Raw genomic sequence first — 25,147 nt, 5'->3', positions numbered from 1 at the left:
TTGTGCCAAATGTATGGTAAGACTGTTATTGAACTGTTTGCAAAAAATAAATAATTGTAACTAGATACAATTGACAATAAAGTACAAGTGATTGATGGTCGCGGTGGACTTGTTGGACCGAAGGGCCTGTTTCCATGCTGTATCTCCAAACTGAACCGAACGATACCTGGAAACATCAATAAATAAAGAAGCAGGTAGCAGCTGTAATTACCACAGCGCAAACCACTGAACCATTGATAAGCTTTGCACACAGTTTAGGTTTATCTTTCCACAGTGTAATCCCATGTTTTGTCTGCTCATCAAATAATTATGTTTCTGAAAGCAAGCTACAATCAAATTATATCAAAGTATTAACTCATTCACTTTTCTGTGCAGCACCTTGCAATTTCTAACCGTTAACAGTGGGCGCAGTGGTGCTCTGCCGTGGAACAGAGTGGTACTGCATGGATTGTGTTCTATAATCCAGTCAACTGTAAATTGCTCCTCGTATGAGAAATTGCAATAACATAGAATTAATGAGTGAACGCGTGATCGATGGTCGGCATGGACTCGGTGGGCTGAAGGACCGGTTTCCATCAGGTCACGGTTAGTATACAATAGGATTGCAATATGAAAATGATCCACATAAGTGCTCTATCTTAACCAAGTTACTTTTGGATCAATATCTAGTTGTGTAAAGTATATGATTCATTCTAATAACCACTAATGCTCAAATTAACCAGCGCTGAGGTGGAGAGCTCTTAACACTGCTGGGAAGCCAGCAATGAAGTGGGAGTGGGCTAATTCCAACCACTGAGATCAGCCAGATAACAGTCCTTCCGAAGCCGGCAGTAATTACAGTGTTCCACTTGTACCACGGAAACTAATTAATGCTAAGGGAAAGCTCTCAAAGCACAAGTGCCATCTTACCCAACACCCACTTCATCAACTTGTCTGTCACAGGGGCCTCTGCTGATTACAAACATACTTCACTTAAAGGGGATAATTCATCTTGCCTCTCATTAGCACGGCCAAGCTGTGTACAATGGAAGGGAGCCTTCCACTGTTCATTCTGAATGAAACTCACAGGATAAGTTGTTGTACGCAAGGCCAGCAACTAACAGCTAAGTTATAGAGTCATATTATCGTGTTATCATAGAGGGCTGTACCTCATAGAAACAGCTGTTTGGCCCACCTTGTCCATGCCGATCAAGTTAGCATACTGGGTTAGTTCCATTCACCAGCATTTGGCCCATAGCCCTCAACATCTTCCCTATCTTTATATCTGTCCAAAAGTCATAATTGTATCTGCTTCCACAGCTTCCTCTCACACCTCATTCCCATACGGACTACCCTCAGAGTGGAAATGTTGTCCCTAAGGTCCCTCTCAAATCTCCCCCTCTCACCTTAAGCCGATGCCCTCTAGTTTTAGAATCCTCCACCCTGGCGAGAAAGATTGTGAGCATTCACATCATCCATGCCCCTCATTATTATGTACACCTCAATAAGGTCACCCCTCAGCCTCCTAGGCTCGAAAGAAAAAAGCCCCAGCCTTTCCAACCTCTCCATATAACTCAAGCATGCAAGCCATGTCCTGGTGAATCTCTTCTGCACACTTCCAAACTTACTGACATCTGTGCTATCGCTGGGCGACCAGAACTGCACAAAGTACTCCAAATGTGGTCTCACCAAAAACTTGTACAACTGAAAGTTCAATTGCCCTTCAGAAATTGGAGGCCAGCCCTCTTCTTGAGCTACTGAAGATACTTGGTGTGGGAAAAAGTTGCAGAGGTAGGCCCAGCAAAGAACACATAGTGCAGCCAATGAAGGAGGGAGTGAGGATTTAATCTGGTGAGAAGGTGCTATCGAGGATTCTGCTTCTTCCTCAGTTGAGTTGAGCTCCCCAAGTGTGATTAAAGCTGCACTCATCCAACAAGTGGAGAGTATTCCATCCCACTCCTGACATGTATATGGACAGCTTCCGTCGGGATTCCCAGCCCCTGACCTGTTCTTGGAGCCACAATATTTATGTGGCTGATCTCGTTAGGTTAATCAACGGTCTTGTCACAAAGAGAAAGCCATTGAATAAAACATGAATGAAAGGGTTGAATGAGGGAGGAATAAGAATTGACTGCAATGAGATGAATGAGAGGAAAATGGGGGGGAACGGCACAAATCCTGATGAGGCCAAAACTTCATCCAACTCACGATAAAGGTCAGACACGAAACACTTCCACCCACTATACATCTCCACCAAATTTCACCTTAATTGAATCAGGAATTATGATTAATCTGCCGTTTTAAGAAGATCTTGTCAGAGGAAGTCTGGCGTATGGGGTTGGGTGCCATTGAGATAATTTTCTGACCTTATGGAGGATTATGATAAATATAATCAAGATGAAGCATTAACTGCTTCTCTCTCCTCAGACACTGTCCGACCTTTTGAGTGTTTCCTTTCCAGGATTAGCGATCCTGCTTCCAGTCTGCAGCTAAATCTGGTAAGAACATCGGCCACTTTGAATTTCACAGTCTTAATCACCATCCTCATAAAACACATTTATAAAATTATGAAAGACACAGATAGAGTAGACAGTCAGAACCCTTTTCCCCAAGGTGAAAATGTTGAAGACGAGAGGGCGTAGCTTTGTGAAAGTGGCAAAGTTTAAAGGAAACGTATGGAACAAGTATTTTTGACACAGAAAGTAGTGAGTGCCTGGAATGCGCTGCCAGGAGTGGTGATGGAGGCAGTTACGATAGTTGTATTCGAGGCGCATGGATATGCACGGAATGAAAGGATATGGATCACGTACAGGCAGAGGGGATTAGTTTGACTTGGCATCATGTTGAGCATGGATATTGTGGGCTGAAGGCCTGTTCCTGTGCTGTACTGTTCTATGTTCCATGTTCGATGTACTGTACCATTCCATCAATTTCTTATAGCTTTCTCTTTCCTTGTAGCAGAAGACCTCCAGGGCATCCTGAATGCCTTTGCCAAAGCATACAGAGCCATGGGCCTAGCCTTAAATATCAAGAAGACCCAGGCCCTACATCAACCTCCATCCAACCAGCCGTCTACCCAGCCCAATATAAAAGTGGACGACACCACTCTTGAAAACGTTGACCACTTCCCCTACCTTGGCAGCATTCTTTCCTCAAAAGCTGACATCGACTCCGATGTCAACCATCGCCTGAGTTGTGCCAGTGGAGCCTACGCCAGACTCAGGAAAAGAGTCTTTGAAGACTGAGACCTAAAGGCTCAAACAAAATTGCTGGTCTACAGAGCCGTTGCCCTCTCCACCCTGTTGTATGGAGCCGAGTCATGGACCACCTACAGCAGGCACCTGAGAGCTCTGGAACAATACCATTAAAGATCCTTACGAAAGATTCTGAGGATCAGCTGGGAGGACAAACGCACCAACATCAGCGTTTTGGAGGAAGCCAACATGACCAGCATCACCACCACAATAATCCAGCACCAACTTCGATGGACTGGCCATGTCATCTGCATGTCCAACACACGTCTCCCTAAACAAATCCTGTACTCTCAATTGAAGGAAGGTCGGCGAGCCAAATAAACGCTTCAAGGACAACATCAAGAACAGTCTGAAGAAAGTCCACATCACATCGAGCAACTGGGAGCACATTGCACTGGACAGGCGCTCCTGGAGGAAATCCGTGCAGGAAGGAGCTGCACGTCACGAAATGGAACTACGCCGTGTCGCAGAGACAAAGTGACAGCACCGTAAGGAGAGAGAGAGAAGGGGGCTTGACGACTACCAACCACCGCAAGTCTCCACTGCCCACGTTGCACCAAAGTGTGTGGATCGCGGATCGGCCTCTACAGGCATCTGCAGACTCACAAGTAGACGACCCTATGGAGAGGAGAGGACAGTCATACTCGTTTTGAGTGACCGCCGATGATGATGCCACAACCTTGTGTTGTGCTTGTGTGATTGAGAAGAAAATGATGTTTGCATGAGTGCTGAGAGGTGATGAGAGCAATGCAGGCTCTCCTCTAAATTGTTTCAATATTAACGTCTCACGTTTCTACTTAAGATGTATCTATGACGACTTGAGCATTTCCCCAGCAATCTAATTCCCTGAACCAAAATCATTCCAGTTCTTAATTGGAGCTCATTGGCCTTCCAGACTTTGGATAGGAATCAATAATGTGACCAAATACTGCTCTATCCACCCTTTGGCCTCAACAGCACATAACATTCTTTCGCTGGAAGACAAAGAGAAGTTCAAATGACTTGGAATACCAGTGCTGTCTAAAATAATTGCAATTATCAATTGTGTCTCTGTTATGAAAGACCAATGATTTTTCATAAGCTCATACACACACACATATGCATTCGCACATGCACCTGTTGTGTTTTATCAATACAGAGAGATGATCAGTCTAACTTTTGGAGACAAAAAGGTGCCAGTACAAATATCAATTAAAAAACATTGGGAGAGGTACCTGGATAGAAATGGTTTGGAGGGATATGGGCCAAAAACGAACAAGCTTAGATGGGGCATCTTTGTTGGCATGGACGATTTGGGCCGATGGGCCTGTTTCCCTGTTGTATGACTATGTAACTCTAACGTACATCTATCTCAAATATGATGTTAAACACTTTGTTACATTTGTTCCCTTCAATTGCGCCTAAGACCTGCTGCCCACACCTGCTACTCAGCTATCCGCTAAATAAATAAGAGGTAAGAACTGGTTGACCGACAGGAAGAAGGTAGGAATGAACAGGTCTTATTCTAGGTGGTAGGCAATAATGAATGGGGTGCTGCAGTGGCTAGTGCATAGGCCTTAGCTATTGACTAATATCATTAATTAGCATTACATTAGTGAGTTTGATGAGTGAACTGAATCTCCAGGAATACCGAGCCCAGTGGAATAATGTGGGCTGTGAGGAGAATGTAACGAATATGATTGGACACATTGTGTGAGTGGGCAAGTGCATGGCAGATGCTGTGTAACATGGGTCAATGCGGTTATCCCTGTTGGTTTTAAAAACATAGATTGATTGTCAAAAATAATTAAGATTATCTAAAACAGTGGTGGGGCTGCTGCTGGTGGAGTTTGCACGTTCTCTGTGTGACTGTGGGTTTCCTTCAGGTGCTATGGTTTCCTCTCACATCCCAAAAGACATGTGGGTTTGTAGGTTAAATGGCCTCTGTAAATTGTCCCCCCGTGTGTAGGGAGTAGATGAGAAAGTGGGATAACATAGAACTAGTATTTAGTTTAATTTAGTTTAGTTTATTGTCACGTGCACCGAGGTACAGTGAAAACCATTTTTGTTGCATGCTGTCCAGTCAGTGGGATGACTATACATGATTACAATCAAGCTGCCCACAGCATACAGATACAAGGTAAAGGGAATGATGTTTAGTGCAAGATAGTGCAAGCAATTAGGGATTTTACTTCGGTGTCACGTGAGTGACTACGTGAAGAACCCCGCCAGGACGCATGCGTGTCATATCGCTACACGCATTGCGAAACAGTCAGGCGGGGTGGAACGACGTTCCTCCGCAGCGGCAGTTTTAAAAGCCGGAACCTGCAGGTAAGAGATACTCTGCGGCATTTTGTGTTGTTCCCATACTGATTTACAGGTGGGGAGTCAATGGACAAGTCCAAGAAAACAACGAGGGCTGCGACAAAGCTGGCGGGGGAGGACCGCGGAGTTGCGGGCAGCCAGCAGCGGCCAGCGGCACATGAATCACCCATAATGGGAACAGCTGTGCCCGACTTCGCCTCCGCACCGGCCAGATCTACACCGTGGCCGGGCGGTAAGGCAAAACAAAAAACCAACAAAGTCGTTGACTCAGATGAGTCCGACTTAGAGCAGCCAGCGACCGTGAGCGCTGGAGCCGGATGGAGTGGTGTGTGGAGCAGTTGCTCCAACGTGACAGGCTCCGGGAGATGGAGTCTAGTCACTGTGGGCACTATGTTAAACCCACAGCAGCACCTCTTGTAGGGCAGCACAGTGCATCTCCCTCGTCAGAGGGGAGTACTGGGGGTCAGTTCTGGGCTGATCCTGAAGAGGGGTTTGCAGAAGAGAAATCAAGTGTGCAAGGGGTGCAGGAACGTGAAAATCTACTGGACATGGTGTCCAACTTCATACAGCCAGACCAGACTGGCCAAAACCTGGAACAAAAACTAGCTGCCAGTATAGATTATATGCCCTTTAACCAGCTACAGGAACAGGCTGTATTGGACACCACGGCAAGACACTTGGCACCGGGTAACTGTATATCCCTGAATGTTCCCATTGTAAATAATTGCATATGGAAACATATCGGAGCAGGAGTTAGAGGCATGGATGTCAAACTCCAAAAGGTACTAAAGCTCCTAACAGCTTTCGCCCGCACAGTAGATGAGAAGGACATGTCGCAGGACCAACAGGATGCACTGGCACTGCTTTGCAACACACAATATGAAATAAACAGCATCAGGAAGAGTGCCATCCGACCTGCTCTAAACCCGAAATTCGCAGGTCTGTGCAAACCTGGAAACGTAAAACCACCAATTTTACTATTTGGAGGTAACCTATCGAAGCAAGTCAAGGAGCTCGATGAGGAGGCAAAAACTCTGGGGCTCATAAAAGCGACTTAATCAAAAACCTACTACGGCCATAAACAGCACCCTTACGCACCCACCAGTAGAACAAGACAAACTGGTGAAAGCTCAAAGGTCCGGTACACCGAACATGAGTCTTTTTTAGGCCATGGCCCAGGCCGGTCTTTTTGGAAGATACGCAAACCTCCAACACCAACCCAACCACAAACCCAGACACTGGCGCCTCAACATCAACGAAGGATTTACAAAAAGAAGTAAACCTGCCACTGGTAACTATGGAGGTAGGTGGGTCTGGTTCCCTACAAATTGCAGGGAGCATGGAGGTAGGGGGGAGATTACACTTCTTTCTGGATGCATGGAGTATGTTAACTACCGACACTTATATTTTAAGCAGTATCCAGGGATATACCATAGAATTTATACACAAATACAGCCCTCCAGTTCAGCATGTACCGAACCGAATGTTCGTACTTTCAGGTAAAGAAAAATCAGAAGCGCATGCTGAACAGGAGCGGCTTTACGCAAAAGGGGTAATTGAAAAATCCCAACACGAATCACTAGAATTCGTGTCCAATATCTTTACCAAAAACAAAAAAGATGGTGGTTGTCGCATCATCATAGATTTGACCAAATTGAATACATTTGTACAATATATTCATTTAAAAATGGAAACCTTTATTACTGCAAAACAATTGATTTCCAAAGGTTACTTCATGGCTAGCATCGATTTAAAAGATGCTTACTATTCAGTGCCTATACGAGGTGACCACAGATTTTACTTAAAATTCAACTGGATGGGACAGCCATGGCAATATAGAGCGCTGCCAAATGGCTAAAAACATCAGCCCCCAGGCTGTTCACAAAAATTTTGAAACCAGCCCTAGCGTTTCTACGGAAACGAAAACATATGGTCATGGCATATCTAGATGACATACTTATTGTGGGCAAAACTTTGGAATTGGCCAAACAAACCGTAACAGCCACAAAACAGTTATTTGAAAAACTGGGGTTTATTATCCATCCAGTTAAATCTAAATTAACGCCTTCCACTACTATGGACTATTTGGGGTTCACCATTGACTCAGTTTACATGTCGGTGACTTTGCCAAAGGGAAAGGCTATAGACTTAATAGAGGCTTGCAATAACCTCATTGACATCAGTAAACCGTCCATCAGATTGGTAGCAAAAGTAATTGGCAAAATGGTGGCTGCTTTTCCAGCCACACAATTCGGACCTTTACATTACCAAAATTTACAGAGAGCAAAAATACGAGCACTCAAAATTAATGCTGGTCATTTTGACAGACCAATGAAGCTACCAATCAAAGCTATAATGGAACTAAAATGGTGGAAAGATAACATTCGGCTTTGTTTCAATCCAATCATTATCAGCAACCCTTCTATGGTGCTACAAACTGATGCCAGTGCACTTGGTTGGGGTGCCACCAATTCCATCTCCAGCTGTGGAGGTAGATGGACTGCACAGGAGGCATCATTATTACAAACACTGGGCATAAACTACCTGGAAATGTTGGGTGCATTCCATGGCCTAAAGTCATATTGTTCTGGGTTATATCACCAGCATGTTAGACTACAGATTGACAATACCACCGTGGTAGAATATATCAACCACATGGGTGGAAACAAATCGACATCATGTGACAATCTGGCTAATACAATTTGGCAATGGTGTATCCAGAGACATATTTGGATATCAGCTACTTACCTACCAGGTAAACTAAATTCAGTGGCAGACACCAGGTCACGCAAATTTATGCATTCCCTCCTTTCTGCCTCATCAGTCGGGTATTAAGAAAAATACAGCAAGACTCTGCGTCTGGTATTTTGGTAGTACCCGATTGGCCTACTCAACCATGGTTCCCTGTGATACTCAACATGGTATTAGAACCATGTATCACCATCCCGAATAGACCAGATTTATTGGTTCATCCCGTAACAAGGGATAGCCACCCATGTCATAACTATATGAATTTATTAATTTGTAGAGTCTAAAAATACCTCTACTACAGCTGGGACTGACGGACCGAACAGTGAACATAATTTCGGCAGCCCACAGACAGTCCACCAAAAAACAGTATCTGGTCTATATCAGGAAATGGGAGATGTATTGTCACAGAAACAGCATCACCTACAGATCAATGAACATCCCGTCTGTTCGGGAATTCCTGGCAGGCCTCCATTATGATGAGGGGCTCAGTTATAGTGCCATCAACTGCGCCAGAAGTGCCCTATCAACTTATCTATGGCAAGGAACAGAGCGTCATTCTGTTGAGACTCACCCCCTGGTAACAAAACTTATGAGGGGAATTTTTAATACCAATCCCCCAAGAACCAGGTACTCTCAAATATGGGATGTGAGTATTGTCCTGACGATGCTAAGGAATTGGTCTCCAGCAACAGCTCTGTCCCTACATAGACTGACACTGAAAACAGTCATGCTAATGGCTTTGGTCACGGCACAAAGGGCACAGTCGTTACATAAATTAAGACTGGACAACATGACTTCATCATCTGGAAATATTACATTTCATATTTATGAATTAGTTAAGCAGAACAGACAGGGATCAGCAGACCTCAATATAGAATTTAGGTCTTACCCAACAGATGATCGTCTCTGTATAGTAAGACATTTGTTGTTATACATGGAGAACACGAAAATTATCAGAGGCAATGAGAAGGCACTTTTAATCAGCCACTAGCAACCACACAAAAAAGTGACGGTCCAGACCATCTCAAGATGGCTGAAACAGGTTCTAACACAGGCTGGGGTGGATACTAATATTTTAAAATCTCATTCCACCAGGGCTGCAGCTACATCGGCAGCTATGCAGTTGGATGTACCAATGGACCAAATCCTCAAGACAGCAGGATGGTCAGGGGAAAAAACATTCCAACTATTTTATCATAAACCAATCATTAAACCTGGAACGTTTGCAGAAACAATTTTAAGTTCTGTAATTTAATTTACCCCATAAATAGGGGCTATAATTTGGTGTTAATAAATTTTTCATGGATTTCAATGTCGGATTCATGTCTAAATTATGTTGACACAATTCCTCCCACAGTCATTAAGGCAGATGTGATGCATGGACTCGTTTCCACAGCATGAAATCACAGAGCTTTGAAATGTTCACGTAGTCACTCACGTGACTCCGAAGTAAAATAGTAAGATTAAACGAGAACTTACCAGTTCAAAGTTTGATCGTTATTTTATGAGGAGTACGTTGAGGGAATACGTGCCCTCCGCTCCCACCCATGATCATATACTCAACTGGTATTTCTTCTCTAATCTTACTATGTTCAGTCATTACAGTTATCTGTGATTTCACACCGCTGCTTTGAAGAATGACACGCATGCGTCCTGGCGGGGTTCTTCACGTATTCCCTCAATGTACTCCTCATAAAATAACGATCAAACTTTGAACTGGTAAGTTCTCGTTTAATCTTACTATTTTACTTCGGAGTCACGTGAGTGACTACGTGAACATTTCAAAGCTCTGTGATTTCATGCTGTGGAAACTTTGAACTGGTAAGTTCTCGTTTAATCTTACTATTTTTGGTCCCTACTATTTGTGGAATTGGTCGAGCCAGCTATGCACCAATTGGAAATCTAAGATTGATTTTAATTCCTTTATGTATGGCACCACGAAATATCAGAGAGAAACAGATGCTGGATTCTTGAGCAAAAGATAAAGTGCTGGAGGAACTCAGCGGTTCAGCCAGCATCTGGGGCAGAAATGGACAGATGGCGTTTCAGGTTGGGACCATTCTTCACACAGATTGTAATAGAGTGGAGAAAGCTGGAGAAGAGATGGGGGCAGGATCAAGCCTGGCAGGTGGTACACGGAGGATGTGCAAACTCCATACAGACAGCACCGGGGTCAGAATCAAACCCAGGTCTCTGGCGCTGTGAGGCAGCAGCTCTACCAGCTCCAGTTGCACTGCAGCACCTCCCTCCTCCCCATTATCTCTGAACCTAAGAATTGTCTTGTGTTCATGATAAGATTATATAACAATTTCCTTGAAATCAAGCTGGTCTAGGACAATGATCTGCTGATGTTTTTGGCTCCAGTTTGCTCAAAAAGAAGGTACAGTAGCTAATAAAAAATCAAAAATGCTGTCCTGATAACCATTGATTAGTATTTGCATTGGAAAGAATGAAATTATTTTATTTAATCAAAATCTTCAATGTTGTCAAACAGCACTGGCAATAAAACACAGAAAATTGATTTTCAAATGAATAATTTTAGATTTATTGCACTCAGATAGTGGATGAGACATTTAGAACTGGTTTGTCTGATCAAGTCCAACAGCAGTTCAATTGCATTCAATTTATGAATAAAATTGAATTGATGAACAACACTGATAGACACAACGAAGGCCATCATCCCAGATATTAGTTTGAAATGGATAGCCCAAACCTAATTTATTGTAAAAAAAATCATTTTCCACGGTTGAATATACAGTATTGCAGTGTTTCTTGTTATCTTCAATAGCACTGAATGTAACAAGAGACACTGCAATATATTTCATTGAAATTGTTTCATAAATATTCCATTAATGAGCTGAAATGAATTCTAGAGACTATAACAAGCTGAGCTGATTGTGGAAATAATACATTTACTGAGAGTCAAGAATCAAGAGTGTTTTATTGCCATACGTCCCAGATAGAACAATGAAATTGTACTCACTGCACCAAACCATGACCAGGGTCATCTACGTAGAGCGGGTAATCTCTGAATATAAGTTTGACACATCACATTAAATATGAAATTAGGGTATGAATTTGAACATCAGAATGGCAGCAGGAATCATTACCCAGTTACCCAATCATTACCCAGTTATATTGTAAGATTTTGAATTCATATAATTAAATCAATCTGCATTTTTTAAAGCTCTCGGCTGCTCTCGGGAAAGCCGAGCCGAGTCTAGCGTGCGTCGACCTCGGAAGCGCTCGGAAAGTCTTGGAGGCGCCTTCGGAAGCCGTCGGGATCTGCAGAGCAGAGCCCACTTGCTCGTTCTTTCTGCGTCTTTTGAAGAACCGGGGGCTGGAGTGGGGGGGGGGGGGGGGGGTGGTGACGTCATTCCTGTAATTCCTAGCAGGCAGCGCGTTGAAAATTCTGCGCAGCTTGCCGCGAGGAGCATTGTGACGTCATCAGCTCGCTTCAGCATGTTAGATTTTTAAAATATGTCAGAGTGGTGAACAATTTTAGTAAAAAAACTTGGGAAATAATGAATCAAATTTTCAGATGATGGGATTTTTGAAATCATGAGCTAAATCTCTATCGGAATATGTAAAATTTACACCGTTAGGGCGTCGGGTTTTCGAGATGTGAATCACATATGAAAACACACACACACACAAATAAATACATCCACATCCAAGATCAGAGTTTTATATTATAATAAATAGATAGATAGATGTTCATCATCATTCGGGCCAAAGAACATAAGAATCAGGAAGCCATGATGTAGATTTATAGGACTTTGGTTAGGCTGCATTCGGAGTATTATGTTCAGTTCTGGTTGCCCCATTACAGGAAGGAGAGGGTGCAGAAGAGGTTTACCAGAATGCTGCCAGGATTAGGCGGTACTACAGGTAGCTGCAAGGAAAGGTTGGACAGACTTGGATTCTTTTCTCTGGAATGCTGAAGGTTGAGGGGAGACCTGATAGAAGTATATAAAGTTATGAGAAGCATAGATATGGTGGGCGGTCAGAACCTTTTCCCCAGCGTGGAGATGCCAAAGCCTAAATGATAAAGGTTTAAGGTGAGAGGGGCAAAGTTTAATGGATAAGTGCAGGCCAGGTTTTATTTAAACACAGAGAGTGATGAGTGCCTGCAACTTGATGCCGGGGTGGTGGAGACAGATGATAGTGCAATGATAGAGGCTTTTAGATAGGCATGTGCATGTGTAGGGAATGGAGGTATATGGATAACGTGCAGGAAGAGGAGATTAGTTTATCTTGGCAGCATGTTCGGCATGGATGCTAAGGGCCAAAAGGACTGTTCAAATGCTGTAGTCTTCTATGTTCTATGTTAAAGTTATTCTGCTGAAACTGCTAGGTTACATTAACTTCAAACCATTGGAAATAGCACAAATGTATAAGTTTGGGACAAAAAGCCTGAGGCAGGGTGAGAAAATTAGTGAGCATATTAGAATAATGGAGGCACACAGAAGGGAAACAGGCTCTTTGGACCAACTCATCCAGACCAACCAAGGTGCCCCATCTAAGACACTCCCACTTGACCCCAGTTTGCCTTTATCCCTCTAAACCTTCTCTATCCATGTACCTATCCAAATGCCTTTTAAATGCTGTTATTGTACCTGCCTCAACTTCCTCTTCTTGCAGCTCGTTCCATATACTAGGTTAAAAAGCTGGCCTTCAGGTTCCTATTAAATTTTCCCCGTTCACCTTAACAGTAAGCCCTCTAGTTCTTGGTTCTTGAATATTGTTCTCTTATATTATTTATTTCTTGACTTGCAGTTTTATAACTGATGCCTTATGCTTTGTGTTTGGTCTGATGAATGAACAGTCAAAGCTGCTGAGTTTCAAAATTTGACATTCATATAAATCTACTCTACTGTTGGAAACAGCATCCAAGAATGCTGAGGAATTTTATCCAGAACAGCAACCATTCATCTACAGTACTGTTAGAGAACCGTGGCAAAATCCAAAGCTTCAGAACCGTATTCACATCCGTACCGGATATTCCTGAATCAGACTGTGTATAAAATCATGTGAGGAATAGATCAGGTAGATGCATTTGTCTCTTGCCGAGAGTCGGTGAATCGAAGACCAGAGGACATAGACTTAAAGTGAAGGGGAAAAGATTTAGTGGGAATCTGAGGGGTAACTTTCACACAACGGGTGGTGGGTGTATGGAGCAAGCTGCCAGAAGAGGCAATTGAGACTGAGACTATCCCAACGTTTAAGAAACAGACAGGTACATAGATAGGACAGAAAATAGGTATGAGTAGGCCATTCAGCCCTTCGAGGCAGCATCCCCATTCAATATGATCATGTCCAAAATCAGTACCCTGTTCCTGCTTTCTCCCCATACCCCTTGATTCCGTTAGCCCTAAGAAATACATCTAACTCTCTTGAAAACCTCCTGTGAATTGGCCTCTACTACCTTCTGTGGCAGGGAATTCCACAGATTCACAACTCTCTGGGTGAAAAAGTTTTCCCTCATCTCAGTCCTAAATGGCAAACCCCTTATTCTTAAACTGTGACCCCAGGTTCTGGACGCCCCCAACATCGGGAACATTTTTCCTGAATCTAGTCTGTTTGGAGGATTGTGGACTAAATGTGGGCAGATGGGACGAGTGTAGCTGGGGCACGTAGGCTGGTGTGGGCAAGTTGGGTCGAAGGGCCTGTTTCCACACTGTATCACTCTATGACCATATAACTGTGCATCGCACTAACTGCAAAGGTGCAAAGCCGGAGAAAGCCAGGAGTAAGGATGTGGTCTCAAAGGCAATTAAAGAAAACCAATAAAGATTAACCTTGGCAGTAGAATCAGCAGACTGCATCTTTATGCAAGTTGCAAAGAAAATCTGAACGTGAACATAAAACGCACATTGAAAAACCGCAGAAATTTTTTATATAGTTTATTTTTCCTAAATAATTTGCTTTTATCAACTTGCTTAATTTAGATTGCAGACACATAGTTAAATTACTTGTTTGGAGATTTATGGAGGTATCAGCTTTGTTTTTTTGCAGACTATCGCATAGCGATCATCTTGAACCACGTCCAAATATTTTAGCGATATGCGTCAATGAAAACTACCTGCAGTACTGTGAATGACACATCTCAGAATGAGCTGCCAACTGCACAATTTCAGGAGAATCCTAGAATAAACAATCCACAATAAATGCTGACTTGGAGTATGAATATTTGTTTGGGTCCAGGGTAAATAGTATTTTTTCAGAAGGAGGGACACACAGGAATCGATACTTGGGGGTAAATCAGACACACAGTTCAGTGTATACCGCCTCCTACAGCATGTTCTAGGCACCCATCACTATGAGAAAAACCCTGTCCCACACATCTCCTTTAAACTTTGCTGCTCTCACCTTAAAGCTATGCCCTCTGGTCTTTGACATTTCCACCCTGGGAAAATTACCACCTCAGCTTTTACTGATGTGCACAACAAAAATAATAAAATACACAATAATCAATATAATAAATTAATAATCAGTAATACTCAGTAACCAGAACATAATAGTGCAAAACTGAAGTACTTAGTGCAACCAAATCATAGCAAGCCCATAGCAGATCATAGTTGATGTGGTAGGGTTGTGGTTAGTCTTGTGCAGTGTTCAAGAGCCTGATGGTTGCAGGGAAGATGCTGCTCTTGAATCTGGTGAGTCCCACACCCATTAAAATAACATACAATAAAAAGATAAATATATAATAATCAATCACACAATAAATTAATAAATGGTAATGCTCGGCAACCAGACCATAAAGTGGCAGACACAAATTCAGCAGCAAATTTCAGGTGAAGAGTTAAAGACTAAATCTCCATGTTGTGAGCCTGTCATCTTTGTCAAAACTGCCACCTAAGTGTTCACAAGAGCTTAACACTGAGATTTGCTTCTAATCTCCCTTCCTATAGCTACATGACAGCAAGTGGCCATACAAAAGATGGAAGATTACAGCAATGATAATGAATCAGAATCATGGAATGGATGGAGCACAGTGATGGCCATGTTGTTGGCGTAGTCAATGCCAGTGAAAGCAAAGTCAATGGTAATCTGCGGTTCAGCTGTTTTTGGCCTGAGTGCAGTTAGGGAGATATGGCACTCAAAGAATCGCACAACTCTAGGAAAAGAAAAGTGCTTGACAGCCTCCCAGCAGAGCAATACATTGCTTCCTGAGGTCTCATCCCACAGTGCAACTAATTGTCAGAATAGAACAAAGCTAGAGGAATATTGTGTTTGCGTGCACACTCCTACATCATTCTCCAAAGATGCATGGCAATTACTGATGGTGATTAGTGAGCACTGTCACTTGCAGCAAGATCTCATACGTTCTGTTTTATTGCAGCAACCAATGGAGTGAGTGGCAGCTTCACTGGATTCTGTAGAAGGGTCAAAACTCCAAACGTTAGGTTATTCCACAATTAGGAGTGTCTAAACTACATCTACAAACCATCTTCCAGAGTGTACTGCTCTTCTGCAAGCCACCCGGGATACAATTAAAATCCGAGGCTTGTCTTAAATGTTCAACCACCAGTTCAATGGTTGGAGTCAATATGCCAGATATTTGTCAAGTGCCAGGTCCCTGGTCTCGCTCTCTCTCTCTCCCTCAGACTGCAATCCCAGTGAAAAGTGGGAGACTGGACCCAAGAATAGATTAGAAGCAGCTTCCCCCTTCATTGCTCCCAGAGCGCCACAGTCTACAGGGGGAAGCGGCTGAGCTGGCCCCCCACGGCCAAACCCAGCACACCATGGACAGGAAGGAGGAGCCAACTGAGCCGGCCCCTGGTCATCCCCCGAAGACCAGAGACAGGGAGGATAGAGCCGGCGACAACGACAAACGTAACCGGTGAGGAGCGAGGGAGAGGAGAAGGAACAAGGGTCTGGCATATGGCGCTTTCGAGGTCAGAGAGGGGAGGCCCCCAGGGAAGAAAGGTGGATGGGCAAGGAGAGGGACGTCAGTTCGCTGGTTAATCCACAAGTCAAAGGGAAGGTGACAGGTGGAGGCCCGCAGCAACCTGGAGCTTGCCTGGAACGGGAAATGCTCATAATACCTAGAGCGTGGACTGGACATTGAAAATGGCGCCAATACATGGCGCCACTTGCATGCGGGATCAGTAGACTTTTTCTGTACAATTTGTTAATCGGGGATGTGCGTAGGTGTGGCAATACTTTAATGAACTGTTTGTAAGAAAAGACTTTCACTGTGCATTAACACTTCACACTTGTGCCAATAACAGCATCATTGAACCATTGTACAATTGAATAATTGAACCATTGATTGGAAGAGTCATCAATGGATTCTATCCCCTTTGATAAGGTCCTCGTGTTCTGGAGAGGGGCAAACTTCAGTACTGCCCTCAATCAAGGGAAGAGGTGTGGTGGAAGTGATTAAGCTATTATGTGAATAATGTCACCATAATGTTCCATAATACCATTCACTGGGTGAAAAAATTCAACACAACTAAGCTTCTCTCAGCAAGAAAAATATGGCAGATATATCATGTTTGAGAGAAAAACAATAAAAGACCTTTCCCACCGCTGTCTTTCCTTCTTCTCCCTGGTCCCGTCAGGCAGAAGATACAGAAGCTTAAAAGCTGCACCACCAAACTCAGGAACAGCTTCTTCCCCATTGTTGTCAGGCTTCTGAATGGTCCATCCATAAGCTGGGGGGGACAGTCCGATTCTTCTACCTACCTCATTGTGAACATTGGACTTTGAAACAGTTAAGCCACAATGCTGAGAAGTATATTCTGCATTTGCTCTACCTATTGTACTTGAGTTGGGCTGGGTTGTATTGTACTTGAGTTGGGCTGGGTTGTATTGTACTTGAGTTGGGCTGGGTTGTATTCATGTGTAGAATTATATGATTTGAGTGGATAACATGTAAAACAAAGACCTTTAACAGAATTCGACATTATGCCACAGACTGCTGAACAAAATGTGGATCGGAGAGTATCTAAAGGGGCAGCTAACGGAGGCAAAGGGACAACGATTTATTAAGCATATAAAGAAGGAAATTCCAGAGCTCAGGGCCTGAATAACAAGATGAAACAATAAACTTTGGGGGAGAAAAGAACCGCAAGAAAGATGGAGCAGAGAGCACAAGAAATTGCAGAGTTGTGGACGTGGCCCAGTCCATCACACAGAGCAGACGACATCCCACCATTGACTCCATCTACACTTCACACTACCTAGGAAAACAGCCAACATAATCAAAGCCCCTTCCCGCCCCAGTCATTCCCTCTTCCCCCCGCTGCCATCAGATAGACAAGATAGAAGCTTAAAATCTGAGTCCACTAGACTCAGGAACAGCCTCTTCCCCTCCGTTATCAGGTTTCTGAACGGTCCTTCCATAAGCTAGGGTACTGTCTGATTCTCCTCTACCTCATTGCGGACATTGGACTTTGTCTCTGGAACTGTTACGCTACAATGCTGAGAACTATATTCTGCATTCTGTATCTTTCCCTTCGCTCCACCTATTGTACTTGAGTTTGGCTTGATTGTATTTCTGTATAATATTATGTGACGGACGCGGTGGGCCAAAGGGCCTGTTTCCATGCTGTATGACTCTATGGCTACAATAACTCAAACCAAGGTCCAGCACCAGTTTGGCACAGCAGCACAGCCTCACAGCACCAGAGAGCCAAGTTTGACCCTGATCTCGGGTGTTGTCTGTGTGGAGTATGCTCCTTCTCCCACATGGGGTTCCTCTGGGTGCGCTGAATTTTCCCCCACATCCCAAACAAGTGCAGACTGGTAGGTTCATTGACCTCTGTAAATTTGCCCCTAGTGTGAAGGGAGTGAACAAGGAAGAGGGATAATATAGAACCAGTGTGAATGGGTGGTGACGGTGTGGACTTGGTGGACTGTAGGGGTTGTTTCCATGCTGTGTCTCTAAACTAAACTCAATTTCCGAGATAACCTTGCTGAATTTATCATATCTAGAAGCAACATTTAAGAAATTAAAGCCATTGAAAATGTGCAAATGGATAAGTCCAAAGTTTTCACAAGTTTCCATCATTGTAATTTCAACAGTATTAATTGAAAACCTGGAGAAATTCTGCAATTAAAAAAAAAAGACAACGCCCTTCAGCCAATGATTCCACACTGACCACTGTTCACACGAGTTCTATGTTCTCCCGCATTCTCATCCACTGCCCACAGTCTAAGAGCAATTTACAGATGTCAATTAACTTACAAACCCGCACATCTTTGGGATGTAGAAACATAGAAAATAAGTGCAGGAGTAGACCATTCAGCCCTTCGAGCCAGCACCGCCATTCAATGTGATCATGGCTGATCATCCAAAATCCCCATGGAAACCCCCATGGTCACAGGGATCGTAACCGGGTCTCTGACACTGTGAGGCAGCATCTCCACCAATTGGCATCCATTTCTCCAGGTTTTCAGACAAACCTGCATCAGAAGATTAGTAATCCAGGCAGAAATCTCACTCCAAAGTCCCTGAATCTATTAGAACTCACTGCAGTCATAAACAGGGAGCAGACATGTAAACTGCAAGGTTGTCTATTGGACATTTTTATTACTTTGAGTTGACGATCAACTTGGGCCTAAGATCGTGAAGACAACTTGAAACAGCCCTTTCACAAAGGTATGATCTCTTTTTGGGGAAACAAATTGCGCAAAATAATGGGTTTAGTTTAGATCCTCTAGGAATCTGTCTACAATTGTAAAGAGAGAGAAGGTCAGGAATTATTTCCCACTGGTCTTTAAACCCTTCACAATAGTGCATGTTTTTGATTCAAGTTTTTCAGCTTTAAAAATCCCTTTAAAGTCTTTAGCCAAGGGAAACAAGCAAACGTCCTTAATGTTTCATTCCAAGATTTTAAATAAATTCTTATTGCTCACCTGTGTATTTGCTCAAAGTCGATGCATTCTCTGCCTATTCAACAGAACAAGATTTTAATAAAATAACTTAATCTTTTAATATCAGCTAACACATCAGGCATAGTGTTGCACAAGATATACTGGAAGAATTAAGAGAGACACACACTCAAGTCTCACTCTATGACAACAGTGTATATATAATAAATATCACAGAGGGCAAGTTGAATCTGGAACTTTAAAAGATGAAGATTACTTTGGGGTTTTTCCCCATCTTGAAAAGTCAAGTTAGCCTTGCAATAGAGTGGTATAATGTGAGAACAGGAGGTCATATTTAGAAACATTTAAATATAAAGACATTTGGGAGGAACTTTATTTCACTAACAGGATGGTAAATACAAGGAACGGCAGATGGTGGAATCTTAATTAAAACACAAGGTGCTAAAGGGACTCATCAGGTCACGCAGCATCTGTAGAGGGAATGGACAGGCGATGTTTCAAAATGAGGAACGGTTCCAACCCAAAATGTTGCCCCTCCACAGATTCTCCCTGACCAGCTGAGTTCTTCAAACAAGCACATTGTGTACTGGTAAATATATGCAACAGTTTAATCAATGTAAGATTCATTTCTAGATATGGTCGTCCTTATCTGGAAAGAGCTGTCAGAGGAAGCTACAGAAGTGGATACAAATATGACTTTTAAAAGACAGATTTTAATGGCTAGGAAGAGTTTAAAGGGCTAAAGTGCAAATACAGGCAAATGAGACTAGCCCAGTGTTCCACCTTGGTCAGCATGGACCAGATGGGCCGAAATACCAGTTTCCGTGCTGTACACCTCTGTGACTGAACACTGTAATTAATCTCTAGAAAGAATACCACCATTTTTGTCAACAAATTGGTCTCTCAATGGGTGGTTGGGCAGGAGGAGTTGAAGATTCACCGCTGTTTTGAACACTGTTGCTACCTCACAGTCAATCGGCAAAGATGTTGGATTATTTAAAACAATCCTGGTAAAAACAGGAATTCCTGCTGCACTCTTCCAGAGATGTCGAGTTTGCAGTAGCCCTGTGGATGATATTGATTAATTCTTAACAATGAGATCACGCCGTGTGAAAAATATATATTTTTAATCACACGCTGATCTAAAGGACAAAACTACATTGCCCTAGTCCCAGGTCCCTTGCCCTGGTCCCAGGTCCCTTGCCCTGGCCCCAGGTCCCTTGCCCTGGTCCCAGGTCTCCAAACTGCTTGGAGCTATAAAGGAGCTAAACTGCTTGGAGCAGGAACCCCCCGGGAACAGCCTCGGATCAAAAAAGGCAATCATCACCTCTCCCTCTCTCTGTGTTGTCATCGTTCTTGTAATTTACAGCCAGAGTCTCCTGCCTAAATAAAATATGAAGTGTTGGAAACGTCAGAGCCTGTAGAAGATAAGGGCACGCGTTGACAATATGCTTTTAGAGAACCCAGTATTACAATTCCTACCCAGACGCCACTAAATGTTGGCAGGGATCTACACAACAGCGATCAGATGTCGCATTGTTACATGTCGCAGTACAGTGAAGGGCAGTGAGGACCAGAGGGAGGGGAAGACAGAGGGGGGGGGGGGTGAAGAAATATGTTGATAGGGTTAGATGTGTGGACATTGGAACTGTTGGGCTGAATGGTGCGCTAAACCCTCTTTCATTTTACAGTGGAGTTTCCTCAGCCTCCAGATTGCAAAAGGGCACAGCATCCAATCTCACTGATCAAGAGATGTTTCTTTCTTCGTTTCGCCGCCGCCGAGATGGTTCGGCGAGCGGAGACCCACTGTCAAAATAAACCAAAGCGAGTAGAGGTGGCGGAGCGAGCACTCACTCGGTGTCTGTTCGGCAGCAAGGGTGAGATCAACATCAGACAAGGCGCTAGTGGGGAGAAAAAGACGGCCACTAACTCAAACCCTGCACTATGCACATCACAGTTAATGTTTGCACCGATTTAATCTGCCACCCGTCAAAAAAAAATCCAAAGAGCCTGCAATCTCTAAATTAAATCTCAAAGCACTGTCTAAATTCAATGTTGTTTCCACGACAATCCTGCCACTCACATGACTGCAATCCTCTTAAATCCCATTTCTATTTACTTTGCATCCCTTCGAGGGTTTAGTAAGAGGGGTTGTCGGAGGCGAGCACGGAGCAGGTAACGGGTGCGATTTAGTGACATTGTCTATTCTGGAGGGTGGGTGAAACTCGACAATGCGAGATTGAGGGGGAGGACAGGACACGCATGCTGATTTAAAATAAACGCAATTTTCTGAACCCTCAAACGGAGAGGGGCGACGCTTTATCGGTGTCCTGAGCCGCGGACAATGAGTGAGTGAGTGTACCCGGTTATTGACCAGACCCCTCCGCTGTGCCACCCCGCCATCGCCCCTGCTCTACCCTGAAACGCAGAGAGCAACGAATTTAACACTGGTGGGAAATGGGACAGCCTTGTGTGTCAGTCGCTCATATCCACCTCCCCAACACAGCCGGGCACTGGGATTTTAACGGGATTTAGCCCTCTGTAATCCACCCTACCCACATTGGCAAAACAGGGTGAAATGGGACTTGGCTCTGTGTCTCAATCGCCCCTACGCAAAGATTTGCCCCCTACCCACCTCTCCGTCAGTGCAGGGAGCTGGGAATTTAACACTGATGTGAAATGCCCAGACCCCCCCTCCCCATTTAAGTTTTTTCTCCCCCTCTTGACAGAGATTCCGGTTCAAAACAGTTGATTCCGAACTAATACAAAACAGGGCTCCCGGTGAATACAAGCGGCTCAATTAACGCAGGAGTTTGGCTGACGCCACTTCGCTTACTTTGATGACTCGAATATCCCGGGTAATAACCATAATATCCCGTGATCCGCAAGATCCGGTCCTCGATGCTGGAGACCCCGTTGGAAGCAGCCTTGACATCCATAAAGGATCGGGAGCACTGCTGGTCTTCGGAGGGCGCAGGAGTCAGATACTTCAGTTGGCTCAGGTGCAGACTTATATCCGACAGTCTCCGCATGGTTTAGTGAGGGGAGCAGGGAAGCTGCGCACAGTCAGTCTCTCCTGCCCGATAGATCACTCCCCTCTCTCTCCATTTCAACCCCGTCACGTCCAGGGGACAGCTGTGTTCCAGCCTTTGCCAAGCCCCGCACGATGTCTTGTCCCACAGCGGCAGCGAGCGAGATAGCAAGCAAACACTCAGAGCATGAATGTAAGGACACGGGCTTTGATGCACAGCGACAGCAAGCAAATACTCACACCACGAACCCATGCACACGGGCATTGACAAATACTCACACCACATATGTATAGACACAGACATTGATGCATACACTCCACGATTCTACAGATACAATCGTGTTTACACTGTCTACATCGGTTACATTTTGTTCAACGTTATCCAATTTTTTTTTTAATTGGGTCGCGTCCAAGATCTGCAGCAGAGATTACTGAGTGCACAGACTTGCACCAAATCGTCACCCTCTATGCACACGCTGCACACATTGCTGCATTGAAAGAAAGTTCATCCAAGGAGCCATGCAGTCCTGGGACTCCAATGCTTGTTGTAAGGTGTATAGGATATCTATTGTAAATAGCTGCGGTCCCAGCACTGAGCCTTGCGGTGCCCCACTAGTCACTGCCTGCCATTCTGAAAGGGACCCGTTAATCCCTGCTCTTTGTTTCCTGTGCCAATCTTGTGGACTGGGGAGAGTGTGGTTTGACTGGGAATGGATGAGTGAACCAAGGAGTTCCAGAATTTGGGGAGAAAAAGGTTCCGATTGTCTAACGTGTCTAAAGAAAAAAACCACACAAAATAAATCTTCAGCCTCGATTTTGACTGTAATGAAATGTCCCTCCACTCCTTCAATTAGAAAATTCGCTGCCTCTTGCATTAACCTACCTTGTTAATTGCAATATTTACATTGCATGAACTGTTACTCTTGCTGGAGGTCCTGTTACAGGAGTGGGATCGCACACTTCAGAAAAAGCACTGGGTGTTCTCTATGACTCTAAACAATATGTGTTCTTCTACTAAACCATCGCACTGTTGTTTGTGGGATCACATTCTCTGCAAATTGTCTTCTGTGTTTTCTATTTTACAATCCTACTAAACTTCAAAACTGTCAACCAGTGACTAAACTATTTAGTGCAGACAACATTGCTATTTAAATACATGCACTGCCCAATTTATTTTCTATAGGAAATGGGTTTCAGATCATAATCACTTTTAAAAGGTGTCCAACGAAATAAACATGAATGTTTGAAATCCTCAGTGAACATTTTAAGAAATGCTAGGATGTGAAGATTTTTAGAGGCTGCAGGGGAGGTTTGCCTGGCTTAGAATGTATTAGCTATAAGCTATAAGGGGAGGTGGGACAAACTTGGATTGTTTTCTCACGAACTTCGGAGGTTGAGGGGAGACCAGTTCGAAGTATAAAAAATTATGAGATGCATGGATAGGGTAGACAGTCAGAAATATTCACAGGGTGGAAATATCAAAAACTAGAGGACATGGCTTGATGGCGAGAGGGAAAATCTTGAAAGGAAATGTGCAAGGCAAGTTTTTTTACTTAGAGGGAGGCAGGTGCCTGGAACAGGTGCCTGGCCAGAGGTGGTGGTAGAAGCAGATATAACATTGGCTTTCAAGAAGTTTTTAGATAGTCACATGAATAAGAAAGGAATAGAGGGTGGTGCAGGCAAGGGAGATTAGTTGGAATCATGTTCGGCACAGATATTGTGCCCTAGTGCTTTAGTGTTCTGGGATAAAAAAATGTCTTACAACTTTTCCAGCATAGAACTATACTGCACAGTGAAACAAGTGCAATTCTCTACAGATTTTCCAAACTCTGAAGGAAGATATTTCACATGACAAATACTATAACAGTGCTCACATAGATCAGCATATCAAGAAAAGGAATTTCCAAGATAAAAGAGTGGCAACTAATCTTCTAATTGCTGAGGAATATTTCATTGCAATTGAATTAAATCTCATTCAAAGTCAAGGCTGAGGATCTATTTTGAAGGACATATACAATAGAAGTGTATGTTTCTCTATGGGGACACAGCACTTTTCCAGGTTCATGTTCTTCATTTTCTCCAATATTGAGGGAATACGTCAAAACATGGAAATTTGGTAGAAGCATGAAAGAAAATAAATTTGAATGGTGTCCCTTTCCACAAGGTGCCAGATTGTAATTCAAACTGAAAATAAGGAAAGGTGTATAAGGAGCAGTGGTTCAAGTATCATTGGCATTGAGTTATTTAAATTGACATTTTTCCCAATGTGTAAATGTCGAAGACTAAGGTCAAATGCCAAGGTCAAAGTCTAGGCGGCATAGTTTTAAGGTGAGAGGGGCAAAAGTTAAAGGAGATATGCGGGTCAAATCTTTTACACAGATGATTAGTCCCCTTTCGAACTTAAAATAATTAAAAATAATTATTATATTGGTATTTTCGATATTTTCTTCACCTGCCTCAGGAAATGTATTCAATTTGTGATGATAGGTTTCACATGGTAATTGTAATGGACCTTTTGGCTCAATGTTCACATTGTTATTGATTTATATTGAGGATGATAATAAATAGCAACAATGTCATGTCTCTGATGATACATGGGTCCACTGAAGTCTTTGGCATGGATCATTCTTCTGATATCATGCAGAGATTCATGTTTAGATGACAAATAAAAAGGAACTAAATGCCTGACAATATAAATAATTGATTTTTTAATTTCATTTTTGGGACCTGGCCATTTCCATTCTCAACGTCCATCCTTATTTTCCCTTGAAAAGGTGATGTCTGCCTACCTTCTAAGGCCACTGGGGTTATTTGTTATAGAAACAAGGAACCACAGATGCTTCTGAAGGCACTCTTGAAATGCTATTGGGCAGGGAGTTCCAGAAATGAGAATGAGTGGCCTTGAAGGACCAGTCAGGATGGTGAACAACCGATACACAGTGGGTGATGGGTTCCTGGAACCGGCTGCACGGGTGCTGGT

The 25,147-nt window shown here is 43.4% G+C and overlaps 1 protein-coding gene across 1 annotated transcript in view; it reads right to left on the bottom strand.

Moving 5' to 3' along the window:
- Window positions 1-22,248, bottom strand: part of slc35f4 (solute carrier family 35 member F4) — a 90,739-nt gene extending 68,491 nt beyond the window's left edge. Inside the window, exon 1 of the mRNA XM_033027204.1 lies at window positions 21,973-22,248. Coding sequence (XP_032883095.1) covers window positions 21,973-22,168 — 196 coding nt within the window. The 5' untranslated portion in view covers window positions 22,169-22,248. The remainder of the gene's footprint in view (window positions 1-21,972) is intronic.
- Window positions 22,249-25,147: the final 2,899 nt, after the last annotated feature.

The sequence above is a fragment of the Amblyraja radiata genome, chromosome 9 (genome assembly GCF_010909765.2).
Source record: "Amblyraja radiata isolate CabotCenter1 chromosome 9, sAmbRad1.1.pri, whole genome shotgun sequence".
Lineage (NCBI taxonomy): Eukaryota > Metazoa > Chordata > Chondrichthyes > Rajiformes > Rajidae > Amblyraja > Amblyraja radiata.
The sequence above is the reverse complement of the archived record's forward strand: the minus strand, read 5'-3'. Positions and strand labels throughout refer to the sequence as shown.